At 51.1% G+C, this 13,737-nt stretch overlaps 1 protein-coding gene across 2 annotated transcripts in view; it reads left to right on the top strand.

The window, feature by feature from the left end:
• Positions 1 to 11,301, top strand: part of STUM (stum, mechanosensory transduction mediator homolog) — a 96,350-nt gene extending 85,049 nt beyond the window's left edge. Inside the window, exons 3-4 of one of the 2 annotated variants that reach the window (XM_064164697.1) lie at positions 4,084 to 4,944; positions 9,250 to 11,301. In XM_064164697.1, coding sequence (XP_064020767.1) covers positions 4,084 to 4,124 — 41 coding nt within the window. In that variant the 3' untranslated portion in view covers positions 4,125 to 4,944; positions 9,250 to 11,301. Of the gene's footprint in view, positions 1 to 3,903; positions 4,945 to 9,249 lie in introns of both variants that reach the window. The other variant, XM_064164698.1, reaches the window with a different exon arrangement.
• The last annotated feature ends 2,436 nt before the right edge of the window (positions 11,302 to 13,737 follow it).

Raw genomic sequence — 13,737 nt, 5'->3', positions numbered from 1 at the left:
TGCAGCAGAGGAGGCTCAGGGCAGAGCTCATTGCTGTCTGCAACCACCTGAAGGGAGGCTGTAGCCAGGTGGGGTTGGGCTCTGCTGCCAGGCAAGCAGCAACAGAACAAGGGGACAGAGTCTCAAGCTGTGCCAGGGAAGGTCTAGGCTGGATGTTAGGAGGAAGTTGTTGTCAGAGAGAGTGATTGGCATTGGAATGGGCTGCCCAGGGAGGTGGTGGAGTCACCATCCCTGGAGGTGTTGAAGCCAAGCCTGGCTGAGGCACTTAGTGCCATGGTCTGGTTGCCTGGCTAGGGCTGGGTGCTAGGTTGGCCTGGATGATCTTGGAGGTCTCTTCCAACCTGTTTGATTCTATGATTCCCCTATCCTCTTTACACAAGAGCCCCAAAGGAATTCACCCACTTGAAGCACAAGGATGTTAGAGACTGTTTAGCCCTGGCATGAATGTCTAGTGGTGAAGTTCTCTGTTTACTCTGCAGACCCACCTTACTTGTTCTTTTCTGGTTCTTTGTGTGTTTTGGATGTTTCATCTACAGTTACATTTCTCCCTCTCTCTTTCTTTCATGTTCCTTTGCCTCCTTTTGTTTACCATCAAAGTTTCACAAGGTAAGCTTGTTTCTGTTCTTCTTGCTCCTCATGTCCTGTGTCAGCTTCCCACAGACAGTAGTGAGTGCTTGGCTGGCAGAAGCCATTTGGGACTCACTTTGGCTGATGCTGTCCACTCCCAGCCCAAGTCCACCATGTGTCTGTACTTGTGTGTGTCCACCTGTCTCTGTGTCTGTCCTGTGGCTGCACAGCCCTGGGAACATGTTCTCTGCTCCGCGCTGAAATGCCCCTTGGGCACCCTCAGAGCAGGGAAGGGACCTGGTTTCAGCCTCAAGACCATTAGGAGGCCACCCTCTGCTATGAACCCAGCTCTGGTGGGACCAGCTGTGCACAGCCTGGTTTCTTTTTGCCTCAGTTTTATTTGCAGTTTGAAGTGCACTTGCTGAAATGAGTGATTCTGTGTGTGGATACTCAAACCACCTTAATCTTGATCCCAGAGCTGCCTGCTCTACAGAGGTTCACTTTAATTGCATCACAGGCACACTAAGGTAAAGCTGCTTCCCAAAGGACAGCTGTGTCTGTGCCAGAAATGCAGTGACTCTTTTCATACAGAAACCACTGAATAAGTTAAAGCTATTTACTCAGCTATTTTAGACTTAAGATAAGGCAGGGCAGCATTTGGTTTACCTTCACAGAATCACAGCATGGTTTGGGTGGGAGGGGATGTTAAAGGTCACCTAGTTCCAAGCCCCTGACATGGGCAGGGACATCTTCCACTAGGATCAGGCTGCTCAAGGTCCCTGGCCTTGAACACATCCAGAGAGGGGACATCCACAACTTCCCTGGGCAACCTGTTCCAGTGTCTCACCACCCTCCCTGGAAAGAATCCCTTCCTAATATTCAGTCTAAATCTGCCCTCCTCAAGCTTCAATCCATTTGCCCTTATCCTATCACTATAAGCTCAAAGCTGTCTGCTACTGAAGGTAGTGCAAGTAAGGGCAGTTTAGCTGCTGCATTAAAAAGGAGATCTTTGGCACTGCTAACATCATCAGGTCAATCCCAGCTTCTTTTAAAAGGAAAGCAGGCAAAGCCTCTGGCACAGTTAATGCAACCACCTAGGAAAGCATTAAAAAAAATACTGCTTTTCTCGTCCTGTATCAGCACAAGAGCTACAGTTGCTCTTCCCCTTCCTTGTCCTAGACCTCTGTGGGAAAGGAGCCCTGCCCTGTAAGATCTGTGGACTCCCCATAACCACTACCTACAGGATGGCAAATGAAGTAGGACCCCAGTCCCCCAAGGAGCTGTTTATGCTCAAGTTGTTTTGGCCTTGCAGTGTCCATGTGGCTGCAATATAACAGTGCCCTGGTTTCGGCTGAGGCCAAGCGTGAGTCAAAACAGAGTGTGTCCCCCAGAGGCTTTGCTGCCTTGGTTAAGGCCCCATGGCCAGAAGAGAAGTGGAGGAGGAGGGATGCTTCAGTTTCCTAGTGCAATTAGTTTTGCTGCTGGAAAGCTCCATTTCCTCCAAGCTACTGTGCACCAACAAAAAGCATCTGAATTCTGCTGGAGTAAAGCAAGTGCAGAACAAGGCAGTGAGAAATCATTAGGGAGCAGGCCTACAGAGGCATGCCAATGTCTGTGTTTGAACTCAGATACATTAGCCTATGATTAGGCCTGCAAGAGATGTTTGTTCACCTCTACATACCACAGTGCAAGCTGGTTGCTGCTGGATAGAATCACAGAATTGCTTCAGCTGGAAAAGAGCTCTAATGTCTTTGAGCACAGCCTTTGATCTAAGACCACCAGAGCCATTAAACCATGGCCCAGACTGCCGTGCCCACACATTTCAGGGACCCCACTGCCTCCCTGGGCAGCCTGTTCCAATGCCTAACTACTCTTGCAGGAAAGATTTTTTTTCTAATATCCAACCTAAACCTCCTCTGGCACAATTTGCTCTCATTCTGTCACCTGATACAAGGGAGAAGAGACAACCTTCCACCTGGCTCCAATCTCCTTTCAGGGTCTTGCAGAGAGCAATGAGGTCTCCCCTTAGTCTCCTCTTCTCCAGGCCAACCAATAGCTTTGTTAGCAAAAGACAGCAGAGGAACTAAAAGGTGGCCAGAGGAAACCAGCTTCCTCCTGCCTGGTAGTTCAGATGTAGATCACAAGCAGAGGTGCAAGCATGTTGGATGGACAACCAGTGAACTGCTGGGTCAGTGCTTGGGAACAGCAGTGTCTCTGGAGCAGGGTCTAAGGGCACACATTTCTCTACTCTCCAATAGACAGCAACTGTGCTAGTTTGAAGCGAGCTGGAATGTTTTGGTGAAAAGAACTAGATAATTGGCTATGAAAGGAAAACAATGGTTGTGTCTCTTCTCTCACAGTCTCACTGAGAACTCTGGGAAGAAGTAAACATTAGATAACATTCTCCATTTTGTCTCTCACTCTGCTTTGAGCTTCAGACCTAGCCACATCTCCTTAGCCCCACTGCCACTAACCTTCCTTCTTAAACTCTTGGCTGCACCTTTATTCCTTTCTCAGGATTTGGGGTAAGGTTGAGAGGGCAAGGAGAGGTGTTGGGGTGGTTTGAGAGCCCCTCCTGGGGACTCAGGTTTCTGGGAGGGGAGTTGTGCTTTTGTATTGTTTATCCTTTGTATATTTCTGTCTATAACTGTATATACTGTAAATAGCTGCTTGTATATTGTGCTGCTGTAAATAAATAGCTTCATTTATATTCCTGGAGGCCTTCTGAGTTAGCTGGGGCAAATTCAAAAGTGGGGGGGGGGGGGGGGGCGGGTAAGAGCCCAAACCATCACAGCAACTTAGGCAGAAAATCACAGGATCATAGAACACCTTGAGTTCAAAGGGACCTTAAAGATCAGCAAGTTCTGCTGGGACAGGGATATCTCCCACTAGACCAGGCTGCCCAAAGCCTCATCCAGGCTGGTCTTTAAAATGCAGCACAGCCAGCCAGGTTTTAGGTTATTGGGCTGTACTGGAATTGCTGGCCACTGCTACTTAACTCTGCCTTTATAACCTCTCCAAGCAGACATGGCCTTTGCCCATGCCGGGGCGGGTAGCAGGCAAGCACCAGAGTGCCCAGAAAGGTGATTGCACCCCAGGGTTGCACGGGGCATGTCTGGGCTAAAAGCAAGGCAGAGTGGCACACTGGGCTGAGCCTGCCCCAGGGCAGCCTGGCTGCAAGAAGACAGGAATGTGGCAGTCCTCATTTTTCCCATGTGGTTTGGAGTCCTGGTAAACAAGGCTCATGGCTTGCTTGAGCCTCGCTGAGGGTCCTCTTTTAGGGATCCTCATTAGGAATTAACACTAATCATGTTCCCTTCCCCTCCCTCCTCACAGGCTACAAGGAACAGGGGATCCCACAGCAGCTGTAGTGGCTGGGACAAATATGGTCAGAGAAACACGGCGAGAGATTTCCTTTGGCAGCTGTGGGCCATGGACCTTTTCATTACCCTTTGTCTTTCTTCTTCCTTTTGTTTTGTGTCCTTCTGTTTGAACCTGGTTCACCTGCTGGTCCAGCCGAGCGGAGGTGCAGAGCTGCCGACGGAGACTTGCACTGATCCCACTGAGCAGCGCAGATGGGGCAAGCACAGCGTGGGTTAGGACTGGCCCTGGACAGCACGTGGTGGGCAGCCAGGAGAAGGAGACATCCCTGGCAAAGGTGGTACCTGGGAAGGCAGCTGAGCCGGGAGAGCAGGAGATGCTGCTTTCTCTGTCCTCCGGTGCAAAGTAGCTGAAGACATTTTGCCTCCTATTTGCACTCACTGTCAAAGGAAACCAGCTATGAATGTCAAATGCCAAGGATGTGCAGCATGTGAAAGCAAACCAGTGGCTCTTCTTCCCCACACCTCCAGAGTCCATCCTGGACAGCTCTGCAGTAGCGGAGGGCCCAGCCCAGCCACCTCCAGAGTCCATCCTTGATGGCTTCACAGTAGCGGAGGGCTCAGCCCAGCCTGCTCTGCTGTTTGTGTTTATGATGCTCAATGAAGCTCTCCTTGCAGATGTCTTGAGAAAAGTGCTTGCTGTAAATTGTATTGTACTGCTGAACTGATTTGAGATGTCCCCTGCGTCCATCTGCTGGCACCATGTGAAGACCAGACCTCCCCATGGACCCTCGGGAGACTTTACCTAGCAAAGGACCAGTGTCCTGCAGCACCTTGTCTCTAGGGTGGTTGGTGCAGCCACATGCTGCCAAAAGCTGCTAGTGTAAAACAACGCTGGGAGAGCTTCCCACCCATCCATCCCCAAAAAGAGACTTTTCCTTCCCTCCCTCCCCCACCCAGGACTTACCAGCAGTGTCTCCATGCCCTGGGAAAGGACCCTCTTACAGCACAGCATGTGCTCCTGGCTGAAGCACCATCCTTGCTCCACTTCCCCAGGGTAAGTGCCTAAAGCTTGGGGATTGCAACCTGGTGCCAACAGGCATTTGATAGCAGTCAAGGTTGGAAGGCTCATGGCCAAACGTGGTAGGGCTGTCTTTTTCTGGTTGAATTGGGCATCCAAGCAGAGTGACCCCTCTGATCCTGGCTTATAGCAGGGTGAGATGAGCTCTGCCAGAAAGGACCTGGTGGCATCCCATGGCTGCTTTTCCAGGTGGTGGAAGAAGCCCTGCCAAAAGAGAGCAAAATTAAGCTGCTGCTCTCACTTCAGGTGGGTCCTTCCAGCAAGAAGAGCTTCACACAAACCCACTGCCAAAACTGGGAGGCACTGGAGTGTGACAGAGCTGAAAGCTGCTTTCAGCCCATCGCTCCTGTGGAGAGGCAAGTGGACAGCAGTAAACTCTGCTGCTTTACAAGCTCCCAGCCTCTCCAAACACAGTGCTTCCCTTGTGAGACAGTTTTCACCTGTCACACAGAGCAGATCCTGTCAGTTCAAATACCCCTTGATGCAAAGAACTCTCGAGTGTCACAGAGCAGTGAGTGTCCCTGAGCACACCTGTCTCCTTGCCTGGTCATCTATGGGTAAGAAGTGCAGACCACCAGACTGTTCTCCATGTGCTGTGTGCTTAACCCTCAAAAGGCACTTGTCAAGGGTGGAGAGCAGCCCTGCACTGGGCAGGGCACCTGTCAGTGGTTCCCCCAGGAAGCAGATGGGATCTGAAGCTCCTTTAGTGTTTCCACCACCAAGAATCACAGGGTTGATTTGGTTGGAAAAGACCACTAGGATCATTGAGGCCAGCTGTCGTTAAACCATGTCCCAAAGTGCCACATCCACATGGTTCTTGAATACTTCCAGGAATGGTGACTCCATCACCTCCCTGGGCAGCCTGGTCTAATGCCTTGCAGCAAAGAAATTTTCCCTAATACCCAACCTAAACCTCCTCTGGCACAATTTCAGGCCATTTCCTCTTCTTCTAGCACCTGATACTACTGAGAAGAGATCAACTCCCATCTCGGTCCAGCCTATTTTCAGGGAGCTGTAAAGAGCAATGAGGTCTCCCCTCAGCCTTCTCTTCTCCAGGCTGAACAATCCCAGTTCCCACAACTGCAACTCTAGACCCTTCACTAGCTTTGTTGCTTTTAGGGGTTGTGGTTCCCATGACCCCAAGTGCTCTCCTGGCTGGAGATGGCTGGAGACCTGCTGGCTTTAACACATGTCCTTTGCTCCCAGAAAGTTTCCTGTCTACCCAGTGTCCCCACCTTGCTATAAGCCCACAGCCTGTATAAAATAAGGCTGATAACTTTCTCTTCTCCTAGCTCAGGAAGCCCTTTTCTAGAGCAAATGCACAATCCAGAGCTCCCACTAAACCTGTGATGGGACAGGACCCACCTAAAGCATGCAGAGTTCTCCACTGTAGGCATCAGAAGTGATGATAAAACTTTGCACCCCACCCTTCAGTGATGGTGAATTAGGAAAAGCTTAGGGCTGCCTAAACAGGAGAAAAGGGCAGGGAGCCAGGAGCCTTGAGAGCACCAGCCCCCACTGCAGGCTGGGAGACTGCTGGCCCAAGATCTTCCCTCACTCTCAGCAGCCTTCATCAGAAGAGCAAATGGAACCCATACCTTTGTAACACTCCTATTTTACCAAGCCAGACTTTGGCCAGAACAGACCTTCTCTATGTGCAAGTGAAGATACTACCTGGAGTTTTTGAATGTGATGTGCAAGAGCCAGAGACCCTCACAAGCTGCTTCTATGATCAGTGGCAACTCAAATTTCAGAGGTTTAACTAATGATTAGGTCACCCAATCAGTCACCAGCTCAGCTGCAAAGAGCAAAAGTTGCCCCTCACATTTGCCACAACAGAGCAGCCACAACAGTGCAAACTCTGAATCCTGCCTGAGCACTGAGTTGCGCTGTGGCCTGTGCAGACATGTCTGACAGGGTTCACTAGGACACCTGGCAGAGGTCTTGAACTAGGCAAAGCTTTTTGGATGCAGAAGCTCTGAAAGAACAGTAGCCAAGTGTGGCTTAAGAACAACTTGTTCTGGTGCCTGTGAGTATCATGGAATGGTTTGGGTGGAGGGAACCTTAAAGATCATCTAGTTTCAACTCCCCTGCCATGGGCAGGGCCACCTTCCACTAGATCAGGTTGCTCAAGGCCCTGTTCAATCTGGCCTTGTGATTTCCAGGGAGGAGGCTTCCACAACTTCCCTGCACAACCTGTGCCAGTGTCTCACCACCCTCACTGGAGAGAATCTCTTCCTAATATCTAGTCTACATCTCCCCTCTTCAAGCTTCAATCCACCAGCCCATAATCGATCACTACAAGTCCTTGTAAAAAGTCCCTCCCCAGCTTTCTTTAGACCTACTTTAGGCACTGGAAGGCTGCTAAAAGGTCTCCACAGAGCCTTCTCTTCTCCAGGTGGAACAGCTCCCACTCTCAGACTGTCCCCAGAGGAGAGATGCTCCAGCCCTCTGATCGTCTTTGTGGCCTCCTTTGTACCCACTCCAACAGCTGCATGTCCTTGTGTTGGGGTCTTACAAGAGCAAAGGGAGAGAATCACCTCCCTTGTCCTGCTGTCACTGCTTTTGATGCAGCCCAGGATATGGCTGGATTTAAACACTTAGTGGCTGTTAGTGGACAGCCAGTGCAGAAAGTCTCAGTGTGACAAGGGTCAAATGACATTTTCAGTGGGCACAAAATACCAGAAGGCATCTCTGCTGTGGCATCAGATGTCAGACTGGTTGTGCATGCCCCATCCTAGAGACCCAGCACCTGTACAGAAAGTCCCCTGGGAACAAAAAGCATGAGAAATAGCTCCTGTTCAGCACCACAAGGGTTTTGCTGGCCTTTGGGGACACATTTGGTGCTGTCTGTCCCAGTGCTCTTGTGATGACAGGAGAATTGGATTAGCTGGGGAAGGGAATCACTGCTGGGTTTGGAATCACTGCCCTCCCCAGGACTGCTCCCAAGTTACATCTGTGCTGGATGTGTTTGTTGCATGAAGGCTTTGGCACCAGCAGCACCATTTGCAGGATTTGCAATCTACTTCCAGCTTTTGCTTTAGGATACTTTTTCTTACTTTTGACCTGTCAAATTGATGAAGCCAAGAAAACAGCCAATGCACCACTTTGGAGGCTCTGGAATCCAGTGACTGGACATCGCTGTCCAAAGGGCCTTAATTCTGCCTGTTGTGGGTATTTGCTGAATTGCTTTTAGGTAGCACCCAGCAGATTCCCAACAGGTTGTACTACCAGGGAACAAGCACCAAACTGCATTGTCTCCAAACCTACCCTGCTGTAATAATAACAATGATAAAAGCCTTTGCTCTTTCCAGCAGGCCTGATTAAAACTAGCACCTCCAAGCTCTCACCAGCCCAGAATTGAGAGCAGTGGGCACGCTCCTGGGCAATGGTGAACTGCTGAGCCTGGTTTCAGGTTCCCTTGTGGCAGGGAGTGGGGTACCTAGAGTACTACCTCCAATTCTGGGGCCTCCAACACACAGAACACACCAGTTTGTTGTAGCAGGTCCAGAGAAGGCAAAGAAATGGTCAGAGGTCTGCAGCAGCTCCCCCATGGGGACAGCCTGTGAGAGCTGCGGCTGATCAGCCTGGAGAAGACTCTGGGGAGCCCTTACAGCAGTGTTCCAAGCACCTGAAGTGGGCTACAGAAAAGCTGGGGAGGGACCTTTGACAAGTGATAGGACAAGGAGGAACAGATTGAAGCTTGAAGAGGGTAGATTTAGCCTGGATATTAGGAAGAGATTCTTTCCAGTGAGGGTGGTGAGACACTGGAACAGGTTGCCCAGGGAGGCCATGGGTGCTCCCTTCCTGGAGGTGTTCATGGCCAGGTTAGATAAGGCCTCGAGCAACCTGATCTAAATGAAGATGTTCCTGCCCATGGCAGGAGGGTTGGAACTAGATGATCTTTAAGGTTCATTCCAACCCAAACCACTCTACAAACCTACAAAAATATGTTGCAGTGAGCTCAGAGGAGGAGCTGCAGGGCAGGTGATAGATGTAATGGTCACAAGGCAGGAGGAGGGGGAGGGAAGGGGTTTGCTTGGTCCCATCTTTAGTATCACACTCCCACCCCAACCACTCATAACTTGTTTTTTCTCCTCTCATGAGAGAGCAGAGCTTTGTGTCAGGGACAGACTGGGCAAAGCCCATCCTCTCTGGGGAGCTGGTGGTGGGGAAGCTGGCAATGAGCCAGAGCTGCTTGCAAGGTGCCCACAACTCCTACATCAGTGCTTGTCTTTAGGGGCAGATTATCACCCTGCATTCTTCTCTGCCTCTTTCCAGAGTGGCACAGAGGGGAGCCCCCCACTCTGTGACACCCACCGACAGACACCGGGGATGGATAACTCACCCCTCTGCTGGTGAGAGCCATGCCGTACCGCTGCTGCTGCAAACCAGGCCCTGCCTCCTCGCTGCTGCAGTTGGAGGACACTCACTCTGGTTGAAGCCTCATGGCACCAGGCTATGCCAGCAGCATCTGCTTTATAAAAATCGATGTTTCAGATGCAAATTTTGCAGCTAAGGAGCGACACTGATGAAGATAAATGCAATTGCTTCACCCTCCCCCCCCATCTGCCAGCAACATGATAATTACAAAACAACAACAAAAGAAACAATAAAAGGGCTTTAATTAAATAGTTCCTTGGTACTTGAACCCAGCCAGGATGAACACCTGATTTACTACTTGGTGGAAAGCAATTTCAGGTGGAAGCCAAACCAAATGTCTGTTTGAAATGTGTGGCCAGTTGTAAAGCAGTTTCATTCTGGGTCAGCCCAACTGTTCCAATGCAAGTTAGGTTGACCCAATCCAACCCTGACATTTTTTCTGCATTCATTGGTGTTGCCAAAGCTGTGCTTACCACAGAAAAGGTGCTAATGGCAGCCAGCCCTTTGCCCAGCTGACCACGTTGGCCAGACGTGCCTGGCGATGGCAACAGGGCAGGGCAGCAGGGAGTGTTAGACGTGTGAGGTGCCTCCATCTGTGCCACATCCTGTGCTTCCCAAGACAAAGCTGCCTGCTCCTCCCTGCCTGCTCCTCCCTGCCTGCATCCACTGCCACGAGCTTAACTGAAGATCTTTCACAGAATGGTAGAGGTTGGAAGGGAGCTCTGGAGATCGTCTGGTCCAATTCCCCTGCCTTGCAGTCTCATCAGGATGCAGGGGGCGTTGTGCCAAGCAGCACGGACAGGAAACTGAGGAGCCCTGGTCTCGTTCTTCAGGGGGCTGTTCTGTTCCACCCTTGCCTTGCCTGCCGTTTGTTTCGGGGTGACCCTGCAGTCCACACACGCATCCACTCCAGCGGCAGTGTACTGTATTACCAGCCAGCCCAAACTGCATCCTCTGCAAGACAGAGCACCAGGAGCTCACTGCCATTTAAAGCCCAGACACAAGAAGAGCTATAAGCTTAGCTAGATCTGACATCTCTCCCAGTCAAAAGCAATGGCTTCTCCCACGTGCTTGCTAACTGTGGCCTCGTAACACCCCACCCCCCAGTCAGTTCCAGCTGACTTCTCTTCATGTGCACACATGATGCACTTTCAGGCAGCACTGCTATGCTTCCAAACCAGCACTCAGCATTTCGATCCCCATAAAGGGCCAGCCCTAGGTGAGAGTGGCACCAGCTGATCCAGGGTTAATTACAGTGGATCCCACTGCAGTCTGTCCCATCCACAAGCCAACCTCCCTTTTCTCATTCATATGCATAACTACAGTCAGGTTAAAATTCAGCCCTGCCTCTTTTGCACCATCCCACAGGCAGTGGGAAGTGACACTACCCTTCCTCCCTACTCCCAACCCCACAGAAATAGTGCAGTGGGATGTGAAGGCTTTACACAGACTCCAGGTTTGACAATCCAGCAGGCAGGTCAAAGGCAATGACCTAGTTGAGCTTGAGATCGAAACAGGTTTGCCTCCACAGCTCTTCTTCAAAGTGATGCCAGTACTCCCCAGACGCCAAGCAAGTGATGCCTCCCTGAGCCACATCCCACTGTCCACCTACCACACACAAAGACACAGGCACTGCTCCACGGGCCAGGAAAGCAGACAAGTTGTTTGCTGCTGGCTCAAGTCCATCTTTTCCTTGGGTTTGGCCATACTTGGATGTATCCAGTTTTTCCACCTTAGGATGGAGAGAATGGCTGCATGCCCACCTATGCCATTTGTACCCCAGTGATGAGCCCACCTTTTGTTTTCATGCCAAACTGGGGGGTTACAGATGAACATTTGTATGCCTATTTATATTGTTGGATTGTGAGTTGCTGTGTTTTGATACTGTGGATCTTTGTGTTTTGTTTGGTTTTTTAAAGTTAAATATATTCTGTTGCTGGACAGCTGGAATGATCTGCAGTCTCCTTCTGTAGCCTGCAGAAAGCCCCATCCGCCCTGGATCAAAATGGCTCTTCCTCCTCCCACCACCAGCGTGGTGGAGATCATCCGGTAGACACCAACCCACACACATGACACCTGATGAGAGGAAGCAGGGGTCAGGGCACAGCTTTCTTAAGCAATTCACGACCCAGAGCCTTACAGGGGAGCAGAGGGCTGATGAGGGATCTTATCTGCACCTGTGATGGTTTGGGTGTTCCCTGCCCCCCCCCCCCCCCCCCCCACTTTGGAAATCACCCAGGCTAGATTCAGTTGGCTCTGGAAATGGAATGAAGCTTTGTATTTACAGCTTAGCACAACAGACAAGCAGATAGTTACAGGATATACAGTGATAGACAGACACAGACAAGGGAAAAGGTAACACAGACACACAGCAGCCCTCCCAGAAACCTGAGTCCCCAGGAGGGGCTCCCAACCACCCCTGCACCTTCCCCCTACCCCTCTCAACCTTACCCCAGTCCCAAGGAAGAACAGAGGTTCGGCCAGAGGTTAAGAAGCAAAGTGAGTTGGCCCAAAATGGAGGGGGAGGTTAGAGAGATGCAGCTCAGGCAGCAGCCCCAGTGAGAGAGGTTATCTAATGCTTTTGTTTCTTGTTCCTATACCTCTCAGCAAGCCCGTGAGCAAAGTAGACATCACCACTGTTTTCTTTCCACAGCCTGTAGTCTAGTTCTTCTCACCAGAACATTCTAGCCTGCTTCAAGCTAGCACAGCACCCCTGAAGTGTGGACAAGGGAAAGGGAAAAGCCACCCTGCCCTTCCCCTGGGCACACACCTCGCAGCAATCCTCACCTGGGTTTTGTTTGCAGCTTTAACACTTTCACTTCAGCCACATGATCCTTTCTCCTCCTGTGAGAGCAGCTCCTACACTGCTGAGGCTTCAGCCACACACTCCAAGGTGCCAGCAGAGCCAGCAGAGAGGGATTTCCCATGGCAGGCAGCTCTGCTGCACTGGTTGACAGCCTGTCAGAATGCATCCACACTTTATGGCCATCTTTACTTTGTGCTCTCTGCTTCTCCTGCAGCACACAACACCCTACAGTGCCACTGCTCTGCTCCTTCCACAAAGCCACTGCAAGTGGAGAAACACATGGGAGATCCCAGCTGAACTTGGCAAGGTTTCCTTTGGCCATCTGAGACAGGCAGGAGTCTACAGTCTCTAAGCAAGTACTCATTTACAGCAAAGACCCCAAACGTGGACAGTTTGCATGCTGCCAAGCTTCACCTGGCCATGCTTGGATGCCTCACTTCTGTTGGAGGCTCCTTGCAAACATGGGTTGGCCTAACACCAACTATCCTCTGTGCAAGACACCTCACACAGCCCCTCCCAGCCCCTCGGGAAGCAAGGGCTGCAGCCATCAGCCCATTCCTAGCTCAGATGGCATTCACAGAGGACAGGTTACAGCTGGCCTGGGGAGCCTGCAGCCCTGCTGGGCAAGGAACCTTTGAAAGGCACCTTCGTGCCTTGGAAAAATCAACTCTTCAGAGTTCTGCAATGCTGTCATGAGTGATGGTAGGCTGTGGGAAGCACACTTTGAGCACATTTCCCTGGGCTATACTGGGACTTCGTGGTCCCTTGCATGTCACTGCAGCCCACAGCCATCAGCTGCTGCTGCCTGGAATGGTTTTGCTCCCTGCTGCAGTGCTTTGACTTTCCCCTCTCCCTGCTGAGAAGGGGGAAGGTGGCACCATGGCACAGAGCTGAATGCCATCTGCTGCCTACCCAGAGCAGGTGCAGGGCTGGCCTCCCTTTAGAATCATAGGATAATTTGGGTTGGAAGGGACTTTAAAGATCATCTAGTTCCAACCACCACCACAGACAGAGATACCTTCCACTAGACGAGGTTGCTCAAGGCCTCATCCAGTCTGGCCTTGAACACTTCCAGGGAGGGGTCATTCAAGTCTTTCCAGGCTCCCAGCCTTCCTGACAGGCAGGGATGGAGAGGAAGCCTGGCAGCACAAAGGGGAAGGGGCCAGTGGAGGAGGTGGTGAAAGGTGCCTAGAAGTAAATTAAACATTCACCACCACCAAGGCCAAATGCAAGGGCAGACATCTGGAGATTAAAATGTGCTTACCCCTAGATCCAAACTGCCAGTGCAGCAAAATGCTTGTGTTGGCACTGCCTGGTGCAGGAGGAGCAGCAACAGACCAAAGCCAACTACAACCCATAGAGAAGTGGGGGAAGGCACCCAGCCAGCAAGGCTGGGGGACACAGCCATTGGAAAGGTGACAGCACAGGTACTACTTCTGTCCTTGCATGTGGTGCCCAGCACAGACCATTAGTAACTGCCTTGCCTGGCCTCAGCAAGGACACTCCATGGCTGAGCTGCAGAGACAGACAACCCCACGGAGCTTCAGAGCATCACAGAATGTCAGGGGCTGGAAGGGACC

This window comes from Pogoniulus pusillus, chromosome 25, assembly GCF_015220805.1.
Source record: "Pogoniulus pusillus isolate bPogPus1 chromosome 25, bPogPus1.pri, whole genome shotgun sequence".
Lineage (NCBI taxonomy): Eukaryota > Metazoa > Chordata > Aves > Piciformes > Lybiidae > Pogoniulus > Pogoniulus pusillus.
This window is presented reverse-complemented; position numbering and strand designations above follow the sequence as displayed.